Source organism: Pseudorca crassidens, chromosome 3, assembly GCF_039906515.1.
Source record: "Pseudorca crassidens isolate mPseCra1 chromosome 3, mPseCra1.hap1, whole genome shotgun sequence".
Taxonomy (NCBI): Eukaryota; Metazoa; Chordata; class Mammalia; order Artiodactyla; family Delphinidae; genus Pseudorca; species Pseudorca crassidens.
Genome location: NC_090298.1, coordinates 59,002,912 through 59,025,435, shown reverse-complemented (window position 1 = coordinate 59,025,435; position 22,524 = coordinate 59,002,912). Strand labels below are relative to the sequence as shown.

The 22,524-nt window shown below is 37.3% G+C and overlaps 2 protein-coding genes across 8 annotated transcripts in view; one reads left to right on the top strand and one right to left on the bottom strand.

Moving 5' to 3' along the window:
* FAM169A (family with sequence similarity 169 member A) overlaps nt 1-13,783 on the top strand; it is a 65,542-nt gene extending 51,759 nt beyond the window's left edge. For all 7 annotated transcript variants that reach the window (XM_067731001.1, XM_067730999.1, XM_067731002.1 and 4 more), the window contains 3 exons: nt 5,171-5,327; nt 8,723-8,926; nt 10,308-13,783. In XM_067731001.1, the coding sequence (XP_067587102.1) occupies nt 5,171-5,327; nt 8,723-8,926; nt 10,308-10,856 (910 nt within the window). In that variant the 3' untranslated portion in view covers nt 10,857-13,783. The remainder of the gene's footprint in view (nt 1-5,170; nt 5,328-8,722; nt 8,927-10,307) is intronic.
* Nucleotides 13,784-14,719: 936 nt separating this feature from the next.
* NSA2 (NSA2 ribosome biogenesis factor) lies at nt 14,720-22,495 on the bottom strand. The gene is made up of 6 exons (XM_067731011.1): nt 22,327-22,495; nt 20,370-20,557; nt 20,129-20,279; nt 18,173-18,352; nt 16,164-16,356; nt 14,720-14,964 (listed from the first exon to the last, which is right to left on the bottom strand). The coding sequence occupies exons 1-6, from the start codon at nt 22,327-22,329 to the stop codon at nt 14,897-14,899; spliced, it is 783 nt and encodes a 260-aa protein (XP_067587112.1). The 5' UTR covers nt 22,330-22,495; the 3' UTR covers nt 14,720-14,896.
* Between the last annotated feature and the right edge of the window lie 29 nt (nt 22,496-22,524).

Below are 22,524 nucleotides of genomic sequence, written 5' to 3'. Positions count from 1 at the left end.
GTTGTAATACCCTTTTTAGAAGGGAATGTAACAGTAAATTTTTAAATTGAACATCTCAATTATTGTGGCCTTTTTTTTGCTTTTCATAAAATAGTAACAGTGAGACTAAATGCTTAAGTGCTCAGACACTATGAAGAACAAAACTTCATCTTTGCCCTTGAAGAATCGACTGTCTATAAGTTTCTAATACACATATCTGTACCTGTGACACAGGTTAAGAGCACTGCAAGGTGGATTGTGATATAATAATAGAAGTGCAAAGTGCTATGGAGGCAAAGGAGGGTGTGATTGATTCTAATTGAGGGGATAGAGAAATTTGACATTTGTGCCAGGGCTTCAAAGATAAGTAGAAACTCAACAAGCAGAGTTGGGAAAGAAGACTTTCTTTTCTAGTTCGAGGGTCTACAAACTGTGGTCTATAGGCCAAATCTGGCCCACCACCTATTGTTGTAAATAAAATTTTATTGTAACACATCTGTGCTTATTAGTTCACATTTTTATTATGGTTGCTTTTGCTTTACCCTGGTGGAGTTGGGTAGTTGTTCAGAGACCATATGGCTCACAAAACCTAAAGGAAAAGTTTGCTCACCCCTGGTCTCCACCACGGCTGTTCAAAGAACCTTCTGTCATGGTGGACATGTTCTTTGTCTGCCCTTCCCTGTCCAGCATGGCAGCCACTACTCAGTTTGCTCATCACCCAGCACTTGAAGTATGGCTAGTGCAACTGAGGAGCTGAGTTTTTAATTTCACTCAGTTTTAATTACTGTAAATAATGACAAGTGTCTCATGGCTATTGTATTGCACTGTGCAGTTCTAGACTGCAGGAGTAACATGAGCAAAGGCACAAAGCTGGGAGGAGTGTTGGTAAGGAAAACTGGTGTATAGGTAAATGGTAGCATCGAGTAGGAGGTAAAAATATAAGGGTCTGGTCATGTTAGGCTTTGAAAGGAGGTATGCTTTATTCTCCAAGCCATAGAGAACCATCAGAATTTTCTGAGCTGGACTGTCACTGGTACAGATATGTGTATTAGAAACAAACTCTGGTGACTTACTGGGTGGTCCAGTGGTTAAGACCCTGCGCTTCCACTTCAGGGGTCCTGGGTTCGATCCCTCTTCAGGGAACTAAGATCTTGCATGCCATGGATGCAGGCAAAAAAAAAAAAAAAAAAAGAAACATAGTTCTGAAAACCTTACTAAAGCATGTATATGTTGCAAGTCTGAACATGAGTTGGGAAGAAGTTACAGTGTCCAGAGAGAATTGGGCCTGAAGTAGGAAGATGAGAATGGGAATAAAGTTACGTATTTGTTTGAAAGGCATTTCACAGGTAGAACTAAACTATGTCGTTTATTGTCCAAACTGAAATTTTTGAGAATGAAAGGGGCATTATTAATACACGCATACCTCAGAGATGTAGGTTCAGTTCCAGACTACCGCAATAAAGTGACCATCACAATAAATCAAATATTTTGGTTTGCTAGTGCATATAAAAGTTTTTTACACTATCCTGTAGTCTGTTAAGTGTGCGATAGCATTATGTTTAAAAAAAATACATACCTTAATTTAAGAATACTTTATTGGTTAAAAAAAAATGCTGTCATCTGAGCCTTCAATGAATCGTAATCTTTTTCCTGGTGGAGGGTCTCGTCTCAATGTTGGTGGCTGATGACTGATCAGGGTGGTGATTGCTGAAGGTTGGGGTGACTGTGACCATTTCTTAAATAAGACAGCCATGAACTTTGCCACATAGATTGGCTGACTTCTTCCTTTCACTAACGATTTCTCTGTAGCATGCGATGCCGTTTGATAGCATTTTACCCACAGTAGAAATTCTTTCAAAATTGGAGTCAATCCTCTCAAACCCTGATGTGGCTTCGTCTACTAAGTTTATGCCATAGTCTAAATCCTTTGTCATTTCAACAATCTTCACAGCATTTTCAGCAGGAGTGGATTCCATCTCAAGAAATCACTCTCTTTGCTCATACACAGTAAGCAACTCCTCATCCATTAAAGTTTTATCTTGAGATTGCAGCAATTCAGTCACATCTTCAGGCTCCACTTCTAATTCTGATTCTCTTGCTATTTCTACCACATCTTCAGTGACCTCCTCCACTGAAGTCTCGAACCCCTCAAAGTCATCCATGAGGGTTTGAATCAACTTCTTCCAAACTCCTGGTGATGTTGATATTTGACCTCTTCCCATGAATCGTGAATGTTCATAGTGGCATCTAGAATGGTTAATCTTTTTCAGAAGGTTTTCAATCGACTTTGCCCAGATCCATCAGAGGAATGTCTATCTGTGGCAACTATAGCCTTATGAACTGTAATTCTTAAATAATAAGACTTCAAAGTCGAAATGCTTCCTTGATCCATGGGCTGCAGAGTGGATGGTGTGTTGGCAGGTATGAAAACAACATGAATTTCATTGTACATCTCCATCAGAGCTCTTGGGTGACCAGGTACATTGTCAATGAGCAGTCACATTTTGAAAGAAATTTCTTTTTCCTGAGCAATAGGTCTTAACAGTGGCCTTAAAATATTCAGTAAACCACGTTGTCAACAGGTGTGCTGTCATCCAGGCTTTGTTGTTCCATTTGTGGAGGACAGTGGAGTAGATTTAGCATAATTCTTAAGGGCCCTAGGATTTTCAGAATGGTAAATGAGCACTGGCTTCAACTTCAAGTCACCAGCTGCATTAGTGCCTAGCAAGAGAGTCAGCTTGTCCTTTGAAACTTTTTTTTTTAAGTGGGTGGATACATCTGTGGCTGTGCTACATTTATTTATTTATTTATATACAGCAGGTTCTTATTAGTCATCCATTTTATACACATCAGTGTATACATGTCAATCCCAATCGCTCAATTCATCCCCCTGCCCCCCCCACCCCCGCTTCCCCCCCTTGGTGTCCATACGTTTGTTCTCTACATCTGTGTCTCTATTTCTGCCTTGCAAACTGGTTCCTCTGTACCATTTTTCTAGGTTCCACAAACATGCGTTAATATACGATATTTGTTTTTCTCTTTCTGACTTACTACACTCTGTATGACAGTCTCTAGATCCATCCACGTCTCTACAAATGACCCAGTTTCGTTCCTTTTTATGGCTGAGTAATATTCCATTTTGTATATGTACCACATCTTCTTTATCCATTCATCTGTTGATGGGCATTTAGGTTGCTTCCATGACCTGGCTATTGTAAATAGTGCTACAATGAACATTGGGGTGCATGTGTCTTTTTGAATTACGGTTTTCTCTGGGTATATGCCCAGTAGTGGGATTGCTGGTTCATATGGTAATTCAGTTTTTAGTTTTTTAAGGAACCTCCATACTGTTCTCCATAGTGGCTGTATCAATTTACATTCCCACCAACAGTGCAAGAGGGTTCCCTTTTCTCCACACCCTCTCCAGCATTTGTTGTTTGTAGATTTTCTGATAATGTCCATTCTAACTGGTGTGAGGTGATACCTCATTGTAGCTTTGATGTGCATTTCTCTAATAATTAGTGATGTTGAGCAGCTTTTCATGTGCCTCTTGGCCATCTGTATGTCTTCTTTGAAGAAATGTCTATTTAGGTCTTCTGCCCATTTTTTGATTGGGTTGTTTGTTTTTTTTAATATTGAGCTTCATGAGCTGTTTATATATTTTGGATGTCCTTTGAAAGTTTAAGCCAGGAATTGACTTCTCTTCTCTAGCCCTGAAAGTCCTAGATGACATCTTGTTCCAATAGGGTTTTTTGTGTGCATTGAAAATCTGTTGTTTAGTGTAGCCACCTTCATTCATTATCTTAGCTAGATCTTCTGGATAACTTGATACAGCTTCTACATCAGCACTAGCTATTTCACCTGGCACTGTTACGGAGAGAGCTTCTTTCCTTAAACCTCATGAACCAACCTCTGCTAGTTTCAGACTCCTTTTCTGTAGCATCCTCACCTCTTTCAGCCTTCATAGAATTGAAGAGAGTTAGGCCCTCGTTCTGGATTAGGCTTTGGCTTAAGGGAATGTTGTGGCTGGTTTGATCTTCTAGCCAGACCACTAAAACTTTTTCTCCATATCGGCAATAAGGCTGTTTTGCTTTCTTATCACTGGTGTGTTCACTTAGAGTAGCACCGTTAATTTTTTTCAAGAACTTTTGCTTTGTATTCACAGCTTGGCTAACTGTTTGGCACAAGAGACATAGCTTTCTACCTATCTCAGCTTTCAACGTGCCTTTCTCACTAAGTTTAATCATCTCTAGCTTTTGATTTAAAGTGAGAAGACGTGTGACTCTTCCTTTCATTTGAACACTTAGAGCCATTGCAGGGTTATTAATTGGCCTAACTTCAGTATTGTTTTGTCTCAGGGAATAGGGAGGCCCAAAGAGAGGGAGAGAGATGGGGAATGGCCAATCAGTTTCAATAGTCAGAACACACACAACATTTATCAGTTAAGTTTGCTATCTTAAGACTGGACATAGGTATATGTATAACCAATTCACTTTTCTATACAGCAGAAACTAACGCTACATTGTAAGTAAACTATACTCCAATATAAAAATTCATTACAAAAAAAGTTGGTCATATGTGTGACCTGTGGCACCTGGAAACAATTAAAATTGTAACATCAACCATCACTAATCACAGATCACTGTAACAAATATAATAATAACAAAAAAAGTTCAAAGTATTGTGGGAATTACCAAAACGTGACACAGACATGAAGTGAGCAAATACTGTTGGAAAAATGGCTTTAGTGGACTTGCTTAGCACAGGATTGCCACAAACCTTCAATTAGTAAAAACATAGTATCTTCAAAATGCAGTAAAACAAAGTGCAATAAAATGAGGGATGCCCGTAATTATGCCAGTGCTGGGACAAAAGTTGTAAACTGGACTGTCCCAGGTAAGCTGAGATGTATGCTCATCCTAGGAGAGTAAGATCCAATCAATATAGATAGAGTAAAAGAAAGGTCTAGTTTACATAATTGAAAAGGTGGTGATCGAACTGGAGAACAAGGTAGGAAAGAGAACAAACTTGTAAGAAGATGAAGAGGTTGGTTTTGGACCTATAAAATTTGAAGTTGTTGTCTGAACAACACTTAGTTGATTCTCTAAAGTGTTACTTTATTAACAGATTCCTGAAATTTTATATTCATCTTTAATAAAACAAGTAAGAATGTTTTTCTTTGGTTTTATAGATTGGAGTCTACTGCACGAACATCAGAGAGCTCAGAAGAATTCTTGGAAGAAGAACCTGAACAGAGTGTGATTGAATTTGAGGATGAAAGTAGTGATAAAAATGTTCGACCAGCACCAGAAACCCAGCCAGGCCTGGAAAAGCAAGAAGGTGAAAAGGTAGGAGATTCACTTATTAAATAAAATGAATGGAAGTAAAATTTAACTTTCTTAGTCATACATTGTTAGAAAAGCATAACGATGTATTTTAGACTCTTAGAGATTGTATTTAATGTTAAAAAGCATATATGTCAGGACTTCCCTGGTGGCGCAGTGGTTAAGAATCTGCCTGCCAATGCAGGGGACATGGGTTCGAGCCCTGGTCCAGGAATATCCCACATGCCACGGAGCAGCTAAGCCCGTGTGCCACACAACTGAGCCTGCGCTCTAGAGCCCGCGAGCCACAACTGCTGAGCCCATGTCCTGCAACTACTGAAGCCCATGAGACTAGAGCCCGTGCTCTGCAACAAGAGAAGCCATCGCAGTGAGAAGCCTGCGCATTGCAATGAAGAGTAGCCCCTGCTTGCTGCAACTAGAGAAAGCCCGCGTGCAGCAACAAAGGCCCAACACAGCAAAGATAAATTTAAAAAAAAAAAAAGCATATATGTCTAAAGCAAGGTCAGGTAGTAGAGGATAAAGTTACAAGTATTTTATATTTCAAACTGAGTTTATAAAGTTTGACATATTGCAAAGATAAAATAGAGGATGTTTAGTTAGTAATGTCCCTCAGTGTATTTAAAATACAAATTAATTTGTAGAATTAAACATACTTAAGAAGTGACAAATGTGACTATAAGAGGTCTACCTTATAAAACCAGTTAGAACGCCTTAATATCCAGCAAGCCCTAAATTGCACCCCTATTTTGGTTAGAAGGATAGAATTAGTTGTCCAGAAAAAACATGTATTTGACTACAGTTGATTTACAAATTCCTAGAAAAATAACTAAATTCATTTTTTTTACAACTAGAAAACAAGGAGGAAAATCCTTTGTGACTGAGTAAAAAACTCTTTATCTGGCTTCATTTCTTTTTTCATTTTCTCTATTTCCTATCCTTCTTTTTCTTTAATATCTTCAATATTTTCCTCTCTTACAGATTCCTTATTTCTTCTTTGAAACATACTTAAGTTTCTTTAAAAATCTTTTACCTGTTTGTCAAGTCCAGCCAGGAGCTAAGCAAGTGAAACTGCATTACTGATTTTATTTATTAACTTGCTCCAATTTAGCTCCTGTTTCCTCTACTTCATGAAATTGTATTTTTAAATGACATTTTTTCTCTTGTAAAAATTAGGGAAACAAACACTTTTTTTTTTTTTTTTTGCGGTATGCGGGCTTCTCACTGTTGTGGCCTCTCCCGTTGCGGAGCACAGGCTTCGGACGCGCAGGCTCAGTGGCTATGGCTCACGGGCCCAGCCGCTCTGCGGCATGTGGGATCTTCCTGGACCAGGGCACGAACCCGCGTCCCCTGCATCGGCAGGCGGACTCTGAACCACTGCGCCACCAGGGAAGCCACAAAACATATTTTAAAAAAGGGATTTATATGCTTCTAGATGTCTACGGGAATGTATATTTTTGTGGTTTTTTTTTTTTTTAATTTAAGATTATACTGTACATCCTTCATGTAACCTGTTTCTTTTGTCCAACAATACATGTGACACTTTCACTCAATTCTGGTGGGTTTCCTTACCTAGGTTGACTACTCTCTCTTCCTCCGGATTCTCTAGTACCCTGGCTTTAACACTGTTGTGTTCTGGTTTCTTGGTTTTCCTCTCTCTGAAGTTTTGTTTTGGTTTTATTTATTTGCTTTTTGACTCTTCTGCTTCCTGTTTTTTCCCCTGTATTTGTGGACATTCTAGAAGACTCAGTTCTTGACTTTCTTCTCTTTTGAAAATGCATCTAGTCTAATGGCTGAATGGTCATCTCTGTGGGGATGACCAATAACTCCAGACTTTCAATATTGATCCAGACTTCAGTATTACTTGCCTTCTGAATATTTCTGTTTAGACAGATGTCTTTTATCATCTTAAATTTTAACATCTCTGTTCTTTCCTATCACTTCTCTATTGAGCCTTTTTTCCTATTTCTTATTTTTCATTCTGTTCCCAAACCTAGAACTTGAAGGACTGAGTTTTTCTCTTCTGTTGCTTCTCCCTTGTAGTTACTCACCAAAATTCTGTTTTTTTTATAAAAACTTTTGCTATATCTTTCTCATTTCCTTCCTTTTAACATTTCTCTTACCGTAGTTGGTCCTTTTGTGAGTTTTATTATAATTACCTTCTGTGTGCAGTTTATTCTTTATACTCTCTGGCCAGATTAATTTTTCTAAGTCTGTGATTTCAGTATCCCTTAGGAAAGCATTCATTATATGATTTCAGGGGTTCTATATAATCCAGCCAAGTCTATTTCTTAAAATTTGAGTGCATCAGTGTTCTAATTTTTATTTTAATTAATTTAAATTTATTTTATTTTTGGCTGCATTGGGTCTTTGTTGCTGTTAGTGGACTTTCTCTAGTTGTGGTGAGCGGGGGCTACTCTTCGTTGCGGTGCATGGGCTTCTCATTACAGCGGCTTCTCTTGCTGCGGAGCATGGGCTCTAAGCATGCGGGCTCAGTAGTTGTGGCTTGCGGGCTCTAGAGTGCAGGCTCAGAGTTGTGGCACACGGGCCTAGCCGCTCAACAGCATGTGGGATCCTCCCGGACCAGGGCTCGAACCCGTGTCCTTTGCATTGGCAGGCGGATTCTTCACCACTGCGCCACCAGGGAAGCCCCGTGTTCTAATTTTTTAAATGATAATTAAATAAAATGATTTCTAATTATTAGAATGTCATTAGGATTAATTAGAAATATTAGATGTTAATGAAAATCTTGTAAATTGATAAACCTTGGAGGAGGAGTTTCAGAAATTGGAGACTTAGTGTTATCAAATCGCTTTTCCATATTTTAATGTGATTTAAGGAGCAGCATTGTTCAAAGATGACCCTTTGTTGACAGGAGAATGAGCTCACTAAGACTGAGGGCTCTCTCCTCCCAGCAAGAAGTTGTACCCAAACTCAGCTTCCCACAAGACTGCTACTGCTTCCTCCCCCTGCATGCTAAACTGTGACTTCCCAGGGGCCCCAAGGATTCCGAGTGCCGAGCAGTTGATGTTCTGTAAAGAGCTGGCACCAAATCTAGACATCCTCTGGTGGCTTTTTACTGAAAAGGTTCTTCCTGTCACTGCCCTATATGGAGGAAGAGAAAGAAGGAGGCAGGGTCTCTTCACTGAATCTCAGACCCACACTGGGTCCATAGAGCATCCTGGTCCTGTCTTTTCTCCATGAGAACAGAGGGAAATTGGGGTACTTATGGATTCTTTTCTCTTACTGACTCTGCTGTTCCTTAACCTGTGTCCTGTAACGTGGTAGAGTGTATCTTGAGTCCTGGTGCATGACAGGGCGACTGAGAATGGACCCACCTTGTATGACAAGTAAGTTAATCTGTAATTTTGTCCTGACTTTTTTTGCCCTCGATGGTGTAGGAATCTGAATCAGAGCCTATGAATGGTGAGATAATGGATGATACTCTTAAGACTTCACTTATAACAGAAGAGGAGGACTCCACTAGCGAAGTGTTAGGTGAAGAATTAAAATTGCAGTCTTTTAATTCCAGTGAAGACTCTACGAATCTTGTTCCACTGGTGGTAGAATCTTCAAAATCTCCTGAGGCTGTTGCACAGGATAAGGTAATGGAGAGATATCCTAATTTTTTATAGTTATAGTGTCCAGTGTTGCTGACTTGGCTAGGGCAGTGTGGGATATATCTTCCTCTACTTTAACATGTACAGTCCTTCAGGAAAAATCAATTTTACTACATTGGGTGTTTTAAGAAGATGCAATCAGTAATGTTTTTTAAAATTCAAATCTTTGTAACTTCATTCGTCTGACTTACGGTAACAAAATGAGTTTCACTTTGTAGATTTAGGAAATGCTTAGAAAAATGGGTAAAGCATTATTTACCAAATATTTGAATACCTATTACTTACATAATCTGTGACCAGTACTGTCATTTTAATTTGTTTTAACTAGGGAGACAGATTAGATTAGTGGGGAAAACTTGATGGAATATTTTGAAAGAAATTTAATTATTTATTTTTATTGAAATATAGTTGATGTACAATATTAGTTTCATGTGTAGTACATAGTGATTTGATTTTTGCATACAGTATGAAATGATCACCACTGTAAGTCCAGTAACCATCTTTTCCCTATATAAAGTTATTACAATATTGTTGACCATATTCCTTATGCTATATATTACATCCCCGTGGTTTATTTTGTAACTGGAAGTTTGTACCTCTTAATCCCCTACCTCTTTCAGTCCCCTCACACCCTCCGTTCTGGCAACCACCCATTTGTTCTTTTTATCTGAGTCTGTTTTCGTTGTGTTTTGTTTTTTAGATTCCACATATAAATGAGATCATATGGTTTTTATCTTTCTCTGTCTGACTTATTTCACTAAGCATAATCCCCTCTAAGTTCATCCATGTTGTTGCAAGTGGCAAGATTTCATTCTTTTTTTATGGCTGAGTAATATTCCATTGTATATATAGGTGCCACATCAAAAAGGAAATTTAATTTCTACTTTTGAATATTCCAATTTAAGGGTAAAAAACTCTTGTATCGCATTATTTTATTAGTGTCTCACATAATTACATGAATAACATTTTCGCTGCCCTCACCTTTCACCTAATAGTCAAACTCAGTGGGGTAGCACAGTGTCAAGTCCCAGGATTCTCAGTTCTGGCTCCAGTAACACCAGGAAACTAAAAACTGAGTTGATTCATGGTTTTGAAGAATCTTGACATAAAGTTTGTGCCCTAAGTACTTTTTGGGGTAAAATCATTACTTTTATTGCATCTTTAAAGCAAGAACTTAATCCAAATTATCATGTAAGACAGTTTCAAAGAAATTGAGCTGTATTCAGAACATGTGCACATGATTAACAAAAGTAGTGAGTACTGAATTCTTTAAAATGTGGTTCAGGGTCATTGCATATTAGTGTCTGAGAATAATTTATGTAAGAACTATATTGCAAAAGTTGTTCACCGGGTTTTTTGTTTTTAGACTTCACATGTAACTGACTCAGAAATGTTGCTAGATGAAGGCCCATCTGATGACAAGGGGCACACTGAAGAGAGGCTGCCTCTAGTTTCAAGAAAGAAAGCACATTTTGGGAGTTCAGACAATGTAGCTACTATCCCAAATGAAGAACGGTCCGACAGTGGTTTTCCAAACTCCGTGATAACTGAATTTTCTGAAGAATCGATTCCTGAAAATGTATCACCCAACACTACTGCCTCATTGGAAGACCAGGGTGAGGAGGGGGTAGCTGAGCCCCAGGAAACATCTCCAGCTCTTCCTCAGAGCTCTTTAATAGAGGTTGAACTTGAAGATGTGCCATTTTCACAGAATGCAGGACAGAAGAACCAGTCAGAGGAGCAGTCTGAAGCATCTTCTGAGCAACTGGATCAGTTGACACAATCAACAGAGAAGACTGTGGATAGCAGCTCAGAGGAGATAGAAGTGGAAGTGCCTGTGGTCGACAGGCGGAATTTAAGAAGAAAGGCCAAAGGGCACAAAGGACCTGCGAAGAAGAAAGCCAAGCTGACCTGAATGAGGAAGAAATGTGGATGATAAATCCTCTTCTTTGTAACGTAATTGTTGTTTTTAAAATATGGCAGTTAATAAATAGCATGGGGCACAGGATAAAAACTCCAAATTTTCAATTTGAACTTATTTATGATGCCGCTTTTCCCTCCCCTGTAGGACCTAGGATTCACCGTTCTTTTTAATTTTTCAGGCTATTTTGTGTAAATACAATTTTTTTTATTTTTATTAACCATGTTTCGATTTTGGGAAACCAGATCATACTATATTTTCTTTAGCAATTGGGGATATCTGACCATTAATATTTCACAAAATATAAATTAAAAAATGTGAAAGTAGTAGGGCTTCCATCAATTGTAAGGATCACAGAAATCTTTTATACTAAGGGTTTTAATAGTAATCTTGGTGAAGGTTCTAGAAGATTTAAATTTCAAAACTAATCACCATTTTTTAAAATGTAGGCATGCTTAAACAAAAATGTCAGTAAATTAGGATAAATGCAACTTCAACTAAATGAGAGCACAAATTTGGAAATTTATGGTCAAATGTTTATGAAGGTGGTATTTTGGCCTCTTAGTTCTTAGTTGTAGGTGCAATGTCTTCCTTTGACTTCAATGTCTGTGGAAAGGCACAAACAAAATTGTTTCCAGTTCACTCTTGAGAATCACTTAGAATCCAAAGAGAATCTTAAAACAGTCCTACTCTTTGGAAGTATTATGTGTACTCAAATTTTCATGTAAGTTTGAGAATGCTTTGAGGCCATTTAGATTGTTTTTAAAACTGCTTGGTCCTTACATGAAAAAAAAATGTGTTATGACTTTGTGTCATTATTTGAGGTGCTAAGGATTGATGTTGAAGGTTTATTCAGTCTACAGTCAAATGATACTAAATTTTATTTTGGGATGTTGGCATTTTAGGAAGATTTAAAGTTGAGGTAAAAATCTTTAGCAGACAAAATAGTAAACCCTCCTTATTCGTGTAAAACTTTGAATACTTGTATCCTCTACTATTTTCTTTAATTATTGGTCAGTTAGGCCAGATTATTCCATTCTAAATGAAAATTAAGCACTTTGGCCATTTGTTTTCCCAACAAATGCTAATCAAGTGAAAGAATAAGTATGACTAATATTAGTGTTATCTGTTGAATGTTTATGCTGTTTTATACATTTTGTGAGAAATTTTTGTTAATACCACAATTAGGGAAATAAGGATTTAGTAAATTCTTAACCTTTCCATTTTTAATTTCTTAAAATAGATTTAAAAACCTAACACCTACTTTTTTATGGATTCTTCATTGTTCTCTTTAAAATGTTTTCTTTAAAAAGGTGTAGTTTAACTCGATGACAACTCAATGTGTGAATATAGTTACTGAGGTTTACAAAAAAGAAACGTTTATTTATATGACCACTAAGGACTTGCAGTATAAATTTAAACTTGTTAAACTTGTTTGGTTTAAACAGTAGGTGCATTTTAAGCAGTTTCAAAACTTTCTGTTCAGCACACAATTTTTGTCCATATTATCTCTGACAGAAAATGTTATTTTGGAGTTTATAGTTGGTAGAGGAAAGTTAGGTCACATGAAAAAAACCTAACTTTCATGTTCAGTAACAATGAGTTCTATGCTCAGTGAGTGAGTGTAGAATTTATAACAATTTATCCTCAATAAGGAATCTAAATAAAACTTAATCACATTACTTGTACTTTTTGCAAAAGGCATTAGAAAAACTCTGAGAATGACAGAGGACTGAAATCTGATTTCAACCAGGTAGTCTAGTTGTTAAGTGTCCAGTTACATTCTATAGTCCTTTGTGAAATTTTTCTGTTTAGAAGTCTTATTTGTGGAGAAGGGAGTTCAGTTCAGTTTGTGTAAATACATATATATTTCCTTGTGTAATATAAAGCAGTTATTAGCAAAATTTTTGTTCTTTCAAGTTTATTCAATTGCTAGACATCACAGAAATATATTTAAGAATTTATTATAAAGTTCCTCTAAACTTTTAACAGTGAGAGGGTCTATTATGATTTTTTATAAAATCAAATAGCATGACAGAATGTCAATCTTCTACTACTTAAAATGTGTCTCTATTCATGGTGTTTCCATTCAGTGCAGAAAATTATCATGGCAAGGATGAAAACTACTAGTGATTAATGGTTCACTTTTAGCTGACCACCTAAAATGGTTTCAGTGACTTTAGAAAAATATCTTGAAGGTTTATGATTGCCTCGAATTGGGCCTTTACCTGGTATCTAAATATCTGCTCTTACATTCTGATTTACCCTTAGGGATTATTCCTTCTAAGGTTTGGCCACACCAGCAAACTGAAACATTTTAATGTAAATAAAGAATTTATACTAACATTACTCATCTGTGTAACAGTATTTTAGAAATTTCTGCCTTGTATGTCCACTAGTTGCAATACCGTGTTTGAAGTGTTAACCCAGTCTTTCATGGGTGTGATTAGTTACAAATGTTTATGCTTCTGTTTGCATACTTAGTATCAAGCTTTATTTGTACAGATAGTTTAACTTGCTTATTTTTGGTTGTGAAAAATAAGCAAACCTCAGTTCTGTATCCAGTGCTTACCTTCAGTAGATTTTTTTTCTTTCACCCTCCAAAATTTGTCATTCACACATTCCCCATTTCTATTAGCGGCAAAATCATTTGTTAAAATCTAATTGTAAGGAAGGTTCTGCTTCTGTTATCCTGAAGTAATTGTATCATACTGGATAGTAATTCCCAAGGAACTAGCCTTTCTTTTCCTTAGTGTCTGTGTGTTCTAAAACTTCTACTGTGTTTATACAATTTAGAAAAGATGTTACATTATTCAGAATAGCAAGACTTAAGTACTTACGTTTGTTTTCTTGGTAGTTTCTTTTTTTCTAATTTTTTTTTTTTTTAACAGTAGTAATTAAACCTATATTTTGTGATTGTTTCCTGGTCTGTGTTTTGAAATTCCTTCCCTTTCCCCTAAGTTCATTGGTGAAGATGTGTTTAGATATTGAATTTGTTTAGACACTGATTTCGTTTAAGGCACAATCACATTGGTTGTACTTTCAAGACAGACTTAAAAAAAAAATAAACAGAATTGAAAACAATGTGATTATAAATTAATATTATAGACACCCTAAAGCTCAAAGTCACAAACATAACTCAAATCACAAATGTGCTTTTGACTAAAACATGACCTTTTTAATATTATCTAAGTAACTGCAAATAAATTTCTCTTTAAGGACATCAGTGCAGCCTTTTTCTTTTTAAAACTATTTTACCTGGAAGTACTTAAATTTTTACCACTTTAAAAATATAACTACACTACCCTAAGTTTAGAATACAGGAAATGCTAAAAGTATAAACATTTTGGTTGTTGGTATGTTTTTCATGTATCTATCTTGAGTAGAAAATACAGTTCCAAGTATATGGCATTATATATGATGAATGAGAGGGGGAAAATGTTTAAAATACTAATTCCCTGACTTACTATAGGAATAATTAGAAGTAAAAAGTTTTATCTAAGTTCTTTTGAACTTTATAGTGTAGTATGCCTTCTCATATACTTTATATTTTCATTAAAATGCTGTGTTAATGCTACATTTCTTAGGATTAATAATCTACAGTGAGGAGGAGGAGACCTCAGGTAAGGTCTTAGATGTGAAAAAAAGTTTCTTGGCTTATTCCTCACAGTTAAGTGTGCACAAACCTTTGATAAAATGTGTTTTCGACTGCACTGGCTTTTCCAATAATGACAGATCTACACTGCTTAGTACCACTTATTAATACAGATACTGATGAAGTAGGATATTTCTATAATTGATTTTTTAATCATGCAATCTGATGAACATCTAAATGCTAAACAGACGCAAAAGACCAATTTGTAAAACTAGGCCATTTTAATCTTTTTTTTTTTTAAACAATAGAATAAATAGTTTTCTTGATGACTGCAGACATGTAAGGCTGATTGGCAGTATTCAGAAATATCAGAGTAATGGTTTCCTGATTGGTGTGTAGTCTTCAATAATTATAAGGAGTTATTTGTATGTATCTGCTGTCAAACCAGTAAGACTGCATTTATGCATCCGTCATTTTCAGGATTGTTGGTAACCTGGGCATATTTTCCTAAGGAAAACAAAACAAAAAGGAGGGATGTTAGCTAATAAAAATTACCTTTAAAGAATACATATAATCTTTGCCCAAATTATTTACAATTACCACTTTTAAGAAAGAAAAAATGGACGACCATAATATATAAATGAGATTTTATAAAATGAAATCACTCAAGACCAAGCTTGAGTTCTCCATACAATTTTTATATAAGTATTGTTTTTATAAATGGTGGCTAGCTTCATTCTGTTACTATGTTATATTAACAAGCCTTTATGGATTGACCTGAGCAATGCTCCTTTTCCACACGATTCTTGCTGGAAAAAGCATCAAGTATTAACTAAGTTTCAAATCAATTTAACCTATTTTAAAACCGAGGTCAAGGGACTTACCTGGTGGCGCAGTGGTTGAGATTCGCCTACCAATGCACGGGACACGGGTTCGAGCCCTGGTCCAGGAAGATCCCACGTGCCGCAGAGCAACTAAGCCTGTGCGCCACAACTGCTGATCCCACGTGCCCTAACTACCGAAGCCCGCGCGCCTGGAGCCCGTGCTCCGCAACAGAAGCCACCGCAGTGAGTAGCCCCGGCTAACCACAACTAGAGAAAGCCCGCCCGCAGCAACAAAGACCCAATGCAGCCCAAAAATAAATTTATTTAAAACAAACAACCGAGGTCAACTAACATGAAGTATGTGCCAGTGACTCATACTGAAGATTCAATCAAGAAGCTATACCGTTTAAAAGAACATTAATGTTTCAAAGAACATTAAAGTTTAGAAATATCTCGGTACTGAAAGCAGAAAACTAAGAAAATGAAGAAAAAATTTTAAATTGTTGCATGACATATTTCAGGCTTTAATTATTACTGAAATAGTGTGGCTACAGTGTTCGCTGTCTGCCTCCCTTCCCCCATTTGTGGGCAATTTATTTTCTTCCAATATTTTTCAGTTACAATTTCCCATCTGCTTTTCTCATATCTTTTTAAATAAAAAGCATCAAAAAAATATCTAGCAATGTAGTAAACCTTACGTAACTGAAACCAGTAAACTAAAGAACTGCATTCATAACTCTCTACAGTGTTCTTCCTAAAGATTTAAATCTGATTCACATCAAGTTTAACCGCATTAAAATTTGCTCTATACTTTATGTCAACTTAAAAACTTCTATCTTAGGATTATAACATTAGCAGCCCCATATTCAAAATTGTACTTACCCCAAATGACCTTGCCTCCTTGTGTCACTAGGCCCAACTCGCTCACGTTCACCTCGATAACAGTACCTTTGGTAATAACACCCAAAGCTGTATATAGTGGGGATGAGGGATTCTTCTTCACACCAAGTATTGGCAGGCAGAAGGTGGCTTTCAGTTCAGGATGTGTTACATGGGCCTTCTTAAAACGTAATCCCTAGTAAGTCAAACACAATGTTTTGAGTCGAAAATGTTAATGATGAATATTGATCCTTTTTGCTTATCTTTTCCAATCATCTCCCCACCCTGCCCCAAAAGGATTGAGTGTCTAATCTTAAGGCATCGAAGAAAATACTTAGAATTAATTCTACAGACTAAAAACCTCATAGTTAACAGGAAAAGTATGTGGGGGAAAAACCCAAACACATACTTCTGAAAAGTTTTCACCATGGAACAGCTACCTAGCATCATATTCAGATTTTCTCCTGTCCAGTTACCTATACTTCCTGAGGACTTGCTACATGCCAGGCACTATGCTAGAGCTCACAAACAGCACCATTTAAACATGATAGCCTTACAACTCTCCCTATTTTTTTTTTAAACGGTAAAAACAAGGATCAGCAGGTTAAATAACTTGTACCCAGGCTAAATAGTGTGAGGGTGGAATCAAACTTAAGTATCTTGATTCCAAGTCTGTATACTTCAGCCACCTTCCATGATGAAAGATTGTCAGCTTTCTTTACGTTGATGGTTAATACTGGTCAAAAACTGGAGAGAGCCCAGAGAGATCTCTGTTACAGAGACCAGATTCACCCAGTCACCTAGATACGGTCTTCTGGGGTGAAGGCACTTTAGAAGCCACAACACTTTGCAATCTCTTAAATTTGATTTTTCCCTGTATGGGGGGGGGAAGGGGGCAAATGACAGTAAATCAAATTCTTAGTAACAGACTCATTAGTCAAGCTTACATAACATTCAGAATGCCATATGATTAATTCACAACAAGAAACGTATCTGCCAAACTACAGAAAGCCTAGAACACCTTGACTAGTATATTCTCTCCCTGTAGAACTTGTTAAGATTACCAAAATGTATTTAGAAGATTATGAATATACAATCAAAATAAGGGGAGTCCATGATGGAATCCAGGGATGGGTGAACATTTTCTGTAAATAACCATATAGTGAAGCTCTTATTTTAGGCTTTGCAGGCCACATGGTCTCTGTTACAAATACTGTGCTCAAACTCTGTAGAAAAAAATAGCCATAGACAATATGTAAATGAACAGGCACGGCTGTGTTCCAATAGAACTTTTTTTTTTATAGAAGCAGGCTGTTTGACAACATTTTAATTCATTGAAAATTATTCAGGTTGAGAGCTAGAGTAACACTGCCAACTTTCCCCTCTTTGTTTTTGTAAGCAGGCTGGTATCCAGTGGGCAGATTAATTCATTCTGTTTAAAGACATTCTGCAGAAATATATCTTCAATTTTATTTGGGGAGGTGGAGAGGAGATTGGTTTTGACCATCACTGCTGTCAACACAAATTAAAGTCCCATTTTAATATTCTCTTTTGTCAATGACTGCATACTAAGTATTTTCAAAAGCATTAAGATACTTCCCTTACTAAACTGGAATTAACTCTTGAAAAAAAACAATTGTACTCATTCTCTAACTGTTCTCAAAGACAAGTGTCAGGCACATAGTAGATCACTTGTTCAATAAGTAAAATGACTGTGGAAAATGAAGATTCTAATATGTCATATTTAAAAGTCAAGATTCACTGACAATCTCTGTAATGAAAATTCTTTTTCATCTCAAATATCCTATGAAGCTGAAGACAAGATTCTTGACAGTAGTGGAAGAGTGCTAACCAATTCCATCAATAACTTAAAATAACAAAAATAGCCTAAAAACATCTATCAACCTGTTCTTTTCTATCAGTTTTAGGAATTTCAGGAAACTGTCAAGTACTTTATCCAGTTTTAACATAGAAAATGATATTTAAGCCATTGCACTCTAGCAGGGTCTTACCATTGGCCTAATGAATCTTTCATATTTAGGTGGTTTTCGAGTAAAGCCATCTCCAACAAAGCAAACTTTAGTAACCATCCTCTTCCAGGCTTTCTTCTTTCTCTTTCCCGTTCGAATAACTTTTAATACTTCTGTTTCTCCCTGGGCACGAACTTTGGGCAGAGGGACTTCCCATTTTCCCTAAAACAGGCCACAGTTAAAATTTATATTGTTAGTAAAAGACAATGAGAATAAAAAGTCAAATATTTTTTAGTTGTACAAAGTAGTAGATTCACTTTTTTGTGTAACCAACAACATTTTGGCTCAATTTTTTTCTAGAGATCTGCACTGTCTCCTGAAATTAATTGGAACTAGTTTACTACTAAATAGTTAATAGGGTAAAACTGGAAGACTGTCTCCACCTTTTGTTTTTAACATTTTTATTGGAGTATAATTGCTCTACAATGGTGCATTAGCTTCTGCTGTATAACAAAGTGAATCAGCCATACGTATACACATATCCCCATATCCCCTCCCTCTTGTGTCTCCCTCCCTACCCCACCCCTCTAGGTGGTCACAAAGCACCGAGCTGATCTCCCAGTGCTATGTAGCTGCTTCCCACCAGCCAGCCATTATACATTTGGTAGCGTATATATGTCCGTGCCACTCTCTCACCTCGTCCCAGCCCACCACTCCCCCATCCTGTGTCCTCAAGTCCACTCTCCACGTCTGCATCTTTATTCCTGTCCTGCCCCTAGGTTCTTCAGAACCAATTTTTTTTTTAGATTGCATATATATGTGTTAGCATACGGTACTTGTTTTTCTGACTTACTTCACTCTGTATGACAGTCTCTATGCCCATCCACCTCACTACAAATAACTCAATTTCATTTCTTTTTATGGCTGAGTAATATTCCATTGTATTCCACATCTTCTTTATCCATTCATCGGCTGATGGACACTTAGGTTGCTTCCATGTCCTGATTATTGTAAACTGTCTCCACCTCTTAACATATCTTTATATTTCTACCTTGAATGGATTTTTAGATTACATTTACTAGTAAGACGAAATCATCACCCCATATTTTGTACCTCCCTAGAATGCAGATTCCATGAAAAAATGGAAGCAGTGCAAGGCAGTAGAAAGAATTCTGGACCTATCACTAAGGGCATAGGTTCTAGAAGCAACTCTACCATTTCACAGATAAGCGCCTGTGAAGAGTGATTTACAACCTCCTAGATTCCAGTCTCTTCATCTGTAAAATGAAGAGGGGTTAAGTAGATAATCTCTGAAGTTTCTTTTGGTGCTAAAGTTCTACCATTCTAATTTTGATATTTACATATCAAAAAATAAGCAATAAGATTTTAAAAATCCAATCTGGAGACTAAGTTCTTTAAATGCAGATACTGCATATTCTGCTGATACCTAGATTTCTGTCAGTCTATCCACAGGTGTTTAAAAATAGTATCTATGTCTTTTTCTGTACTTTTAGCAGAATTTAACTTAATTTGACACCAAGTGCAACCCAGAAGTATTTATTTTTTTTAATTGCTCTATTTTTATCTAAGTCAAATCACATAGGATGCTTTCCACTTTTCTACTTTTTAACCAGTTTTGGCACTGCAGGGCAGCAAAAACAAGAAGCAGTTGTATCCTTCTCCACAAGAGCACAACATTAGGAGTTGTCAAGTATAAGAACCTGTTTTAAATAATTTTTTAAAACTAAAGACGCATGGCATTCTAAAAAAATTTTAAATCCTGTTGAATGTTCTCATGGTGAGAAAGCACATTTTTTTATTCCTTAAACATTTTATATAAAATGAAACTTACAAAGACTTCAACATCTAAATAATGGGAATAGTTGGACTTCATTTTTCCATTTAACTGAAGAAACAACTAAGAACCTCAAATATGTATTTAAATAATTCTCATGAACAACGGCAACAAAAATAAAGACTTCAATTTTTACTGCTTACCGCTTTCTCTTTTCGTTTTTGTTTGATCATATTGGAAAGTACTTTAGCTCGAGACTGTCCCTCTCTGTCCAGTAGATATGCAGGAACTGCTCCTTGTGGAGTCTTTTCATCATTCTTCTGTTTGGTGTTTCTTTTTTCATGCATCTTAATACTACCAAGAATGAAAAAGATTCAGGATTATTGGTTTTAATAATCATTACTCAAAAGACTAACTTGGTACAACAAATAAATGATCACTTACGTCTTTTTCATTTGTATTTTCTCAGCATGGCGCTGTTTATGGTAGAGCTTAGCTTTCAGACCAATCATTTTTTTTGCCTTCTTTGAACGTTCATGAGCCTCTCGACCTTCCTTCTTTCTCTTTTTCTCATGGTAATCCAAACGATATCCATAGCGCTTACGGTGTAACTCGATATATTCATTTTGTGGCTATAACGATGCAAGGAGTGTTACTTTAATTTTAAAAAAAATCACTGACAGAATTATTCTAAAATACTTCTTTTTTTTGCGGTACGCGGGCCTCTCACTGTTGTGGCCTCTCCCGTTGCGGAGCACAGGCTCCAGATGCGCAGGCCCAACGGCCATGGCTCACCGGCCCAGCCGCTCGGTGGCACGTGGGATCTTCCCAGACCGGGGCACGAACCCGTGTCCCCTGCATCGGCAGGCGGACTCTCAACCACCGCGCCACCAGGGAAGCCCTAAAATACTTTCTTTTGAGTAGCATATAAAGTATAGAAGGTCCTAGGTCATCCACTGATCACTTGATTAAATAACTCTTGCACTGTTAAGCCTAATCACATGATGTAAGTTAAATAAATTTTGATCCTGAATGATATGAGGCATCAGGATTTACATCTGTAATAAACTCAGTGAAAGTTACTGTTCATTGAAGAGAACTGTCCAAAATCCACTGGACCACAAAAGGGATGATCTGATTCTAGGATCTCTCTCTTCTGAACATTGATAATCTGGTCTTTCAATATCATCATCATACTTTTTAAAAATTTAATAACATTTTACTCAGTTTTATTGAAGTATAATTTACATACATACAATGAAGTGTGCCCTTCTTAGGTATAGATATAGAGTTGTAAGTTTTGACAAGCTACACAGCTCTGTAACCACCACAATCAAAATTGAGAATATTTCCAACACCCCAGAAAGTTCCCCTTTGAAGTCAATCCTCTTTTTCCATCTCCAATCTGATATCTATTGTCCTAGTTTTGCCTTTCCCAGAATGAAATGTAAATGGAATCTACAGTATGTAGCCTTTTGCATTTAGCTTCTTTCACTTAGCATAAGGCTTTTGAGATTCTCCTATGTTGTTGCACGTATCCATACTTCTTTTGACAAGTAGTCATTTTATGGATATAGCACCATTTGTTTATTTGTTTACCAGTTGATGGATATTTGGGTTGTTTCCAGTTCTTAGTGAATAAACATTTGCATATAAGTCTTTGTGTGGACATATGCCCAACTGTTTTCAAGGTGGCTGTACTATTTTGCGTTTCATGAGCAATGTATGGGATCCCCTTTTGCTTTTTAAGTGCCTGTTTTATCTTATACACCAATATTGTTTTATTTCAACACGCGGCCCCAGTCTATTTGTACTTTAAGACTACAAAAATAAAGGTGTAAAGCCAACTCCAGCACGGAGAATAATGCTATGTAACAATCAACAAGGTACTAGGTATCTTGTGTGGTGTTTTCAACTGCTATCACATACACCTGGCAGCAACCATGAAAAAGGTATGTGGAATGCCACTTTGCAGAGAAAGAGATTATACATGTAGTAGAAAGACAAAGGGTCTGGCAGTCAGATCTGGGCTATACGCCCGGCTCTGCAACTCATTAGCTGCTTGGCCGGTGGCAGGGCATACTTTCGGTTTCCTCTATACTCTACGGTATAGAGTTATCACTAGGCTCTGGCACTGATGGTCACACAACTTTGGGCGAAGCCAGCAATTTAACAGAGTGAAACCTGTCTGGCTCTAAAAGCCTGTGCTCGGGCAAATACCCCACTCTATGGCCCGAGACTGAAGTTGTTTTCACTCCTCGGAGCGCACCCCACTCTCATTCCCTCAACTGCACTTCACTTCCGCCTACCACCCCTCACCGCTAACCCCAGCGCCCCTGGGCCCCCAGGCCCCGCCACCTCTGACGCCCTAAGTGGCGAGCTCCTGAGGCGACCTTCTCACCATGGTGACGGCCGCCGAGCCACCGGGTGCAGCCGCCGGGGCGCGAAGAAGCTCTCAATTTTCTAGTCTTACAGACCCACGAGCCGACTCCAAGCCGCCCGCGGCAGGAAAGGGACGCTTGTAACTCGACCGACTCCAGAGAAAGCGCTACACAGCCGTTCCGAGCCTCCGTTCTCCACTTTCAGCTAGAAGGACGGA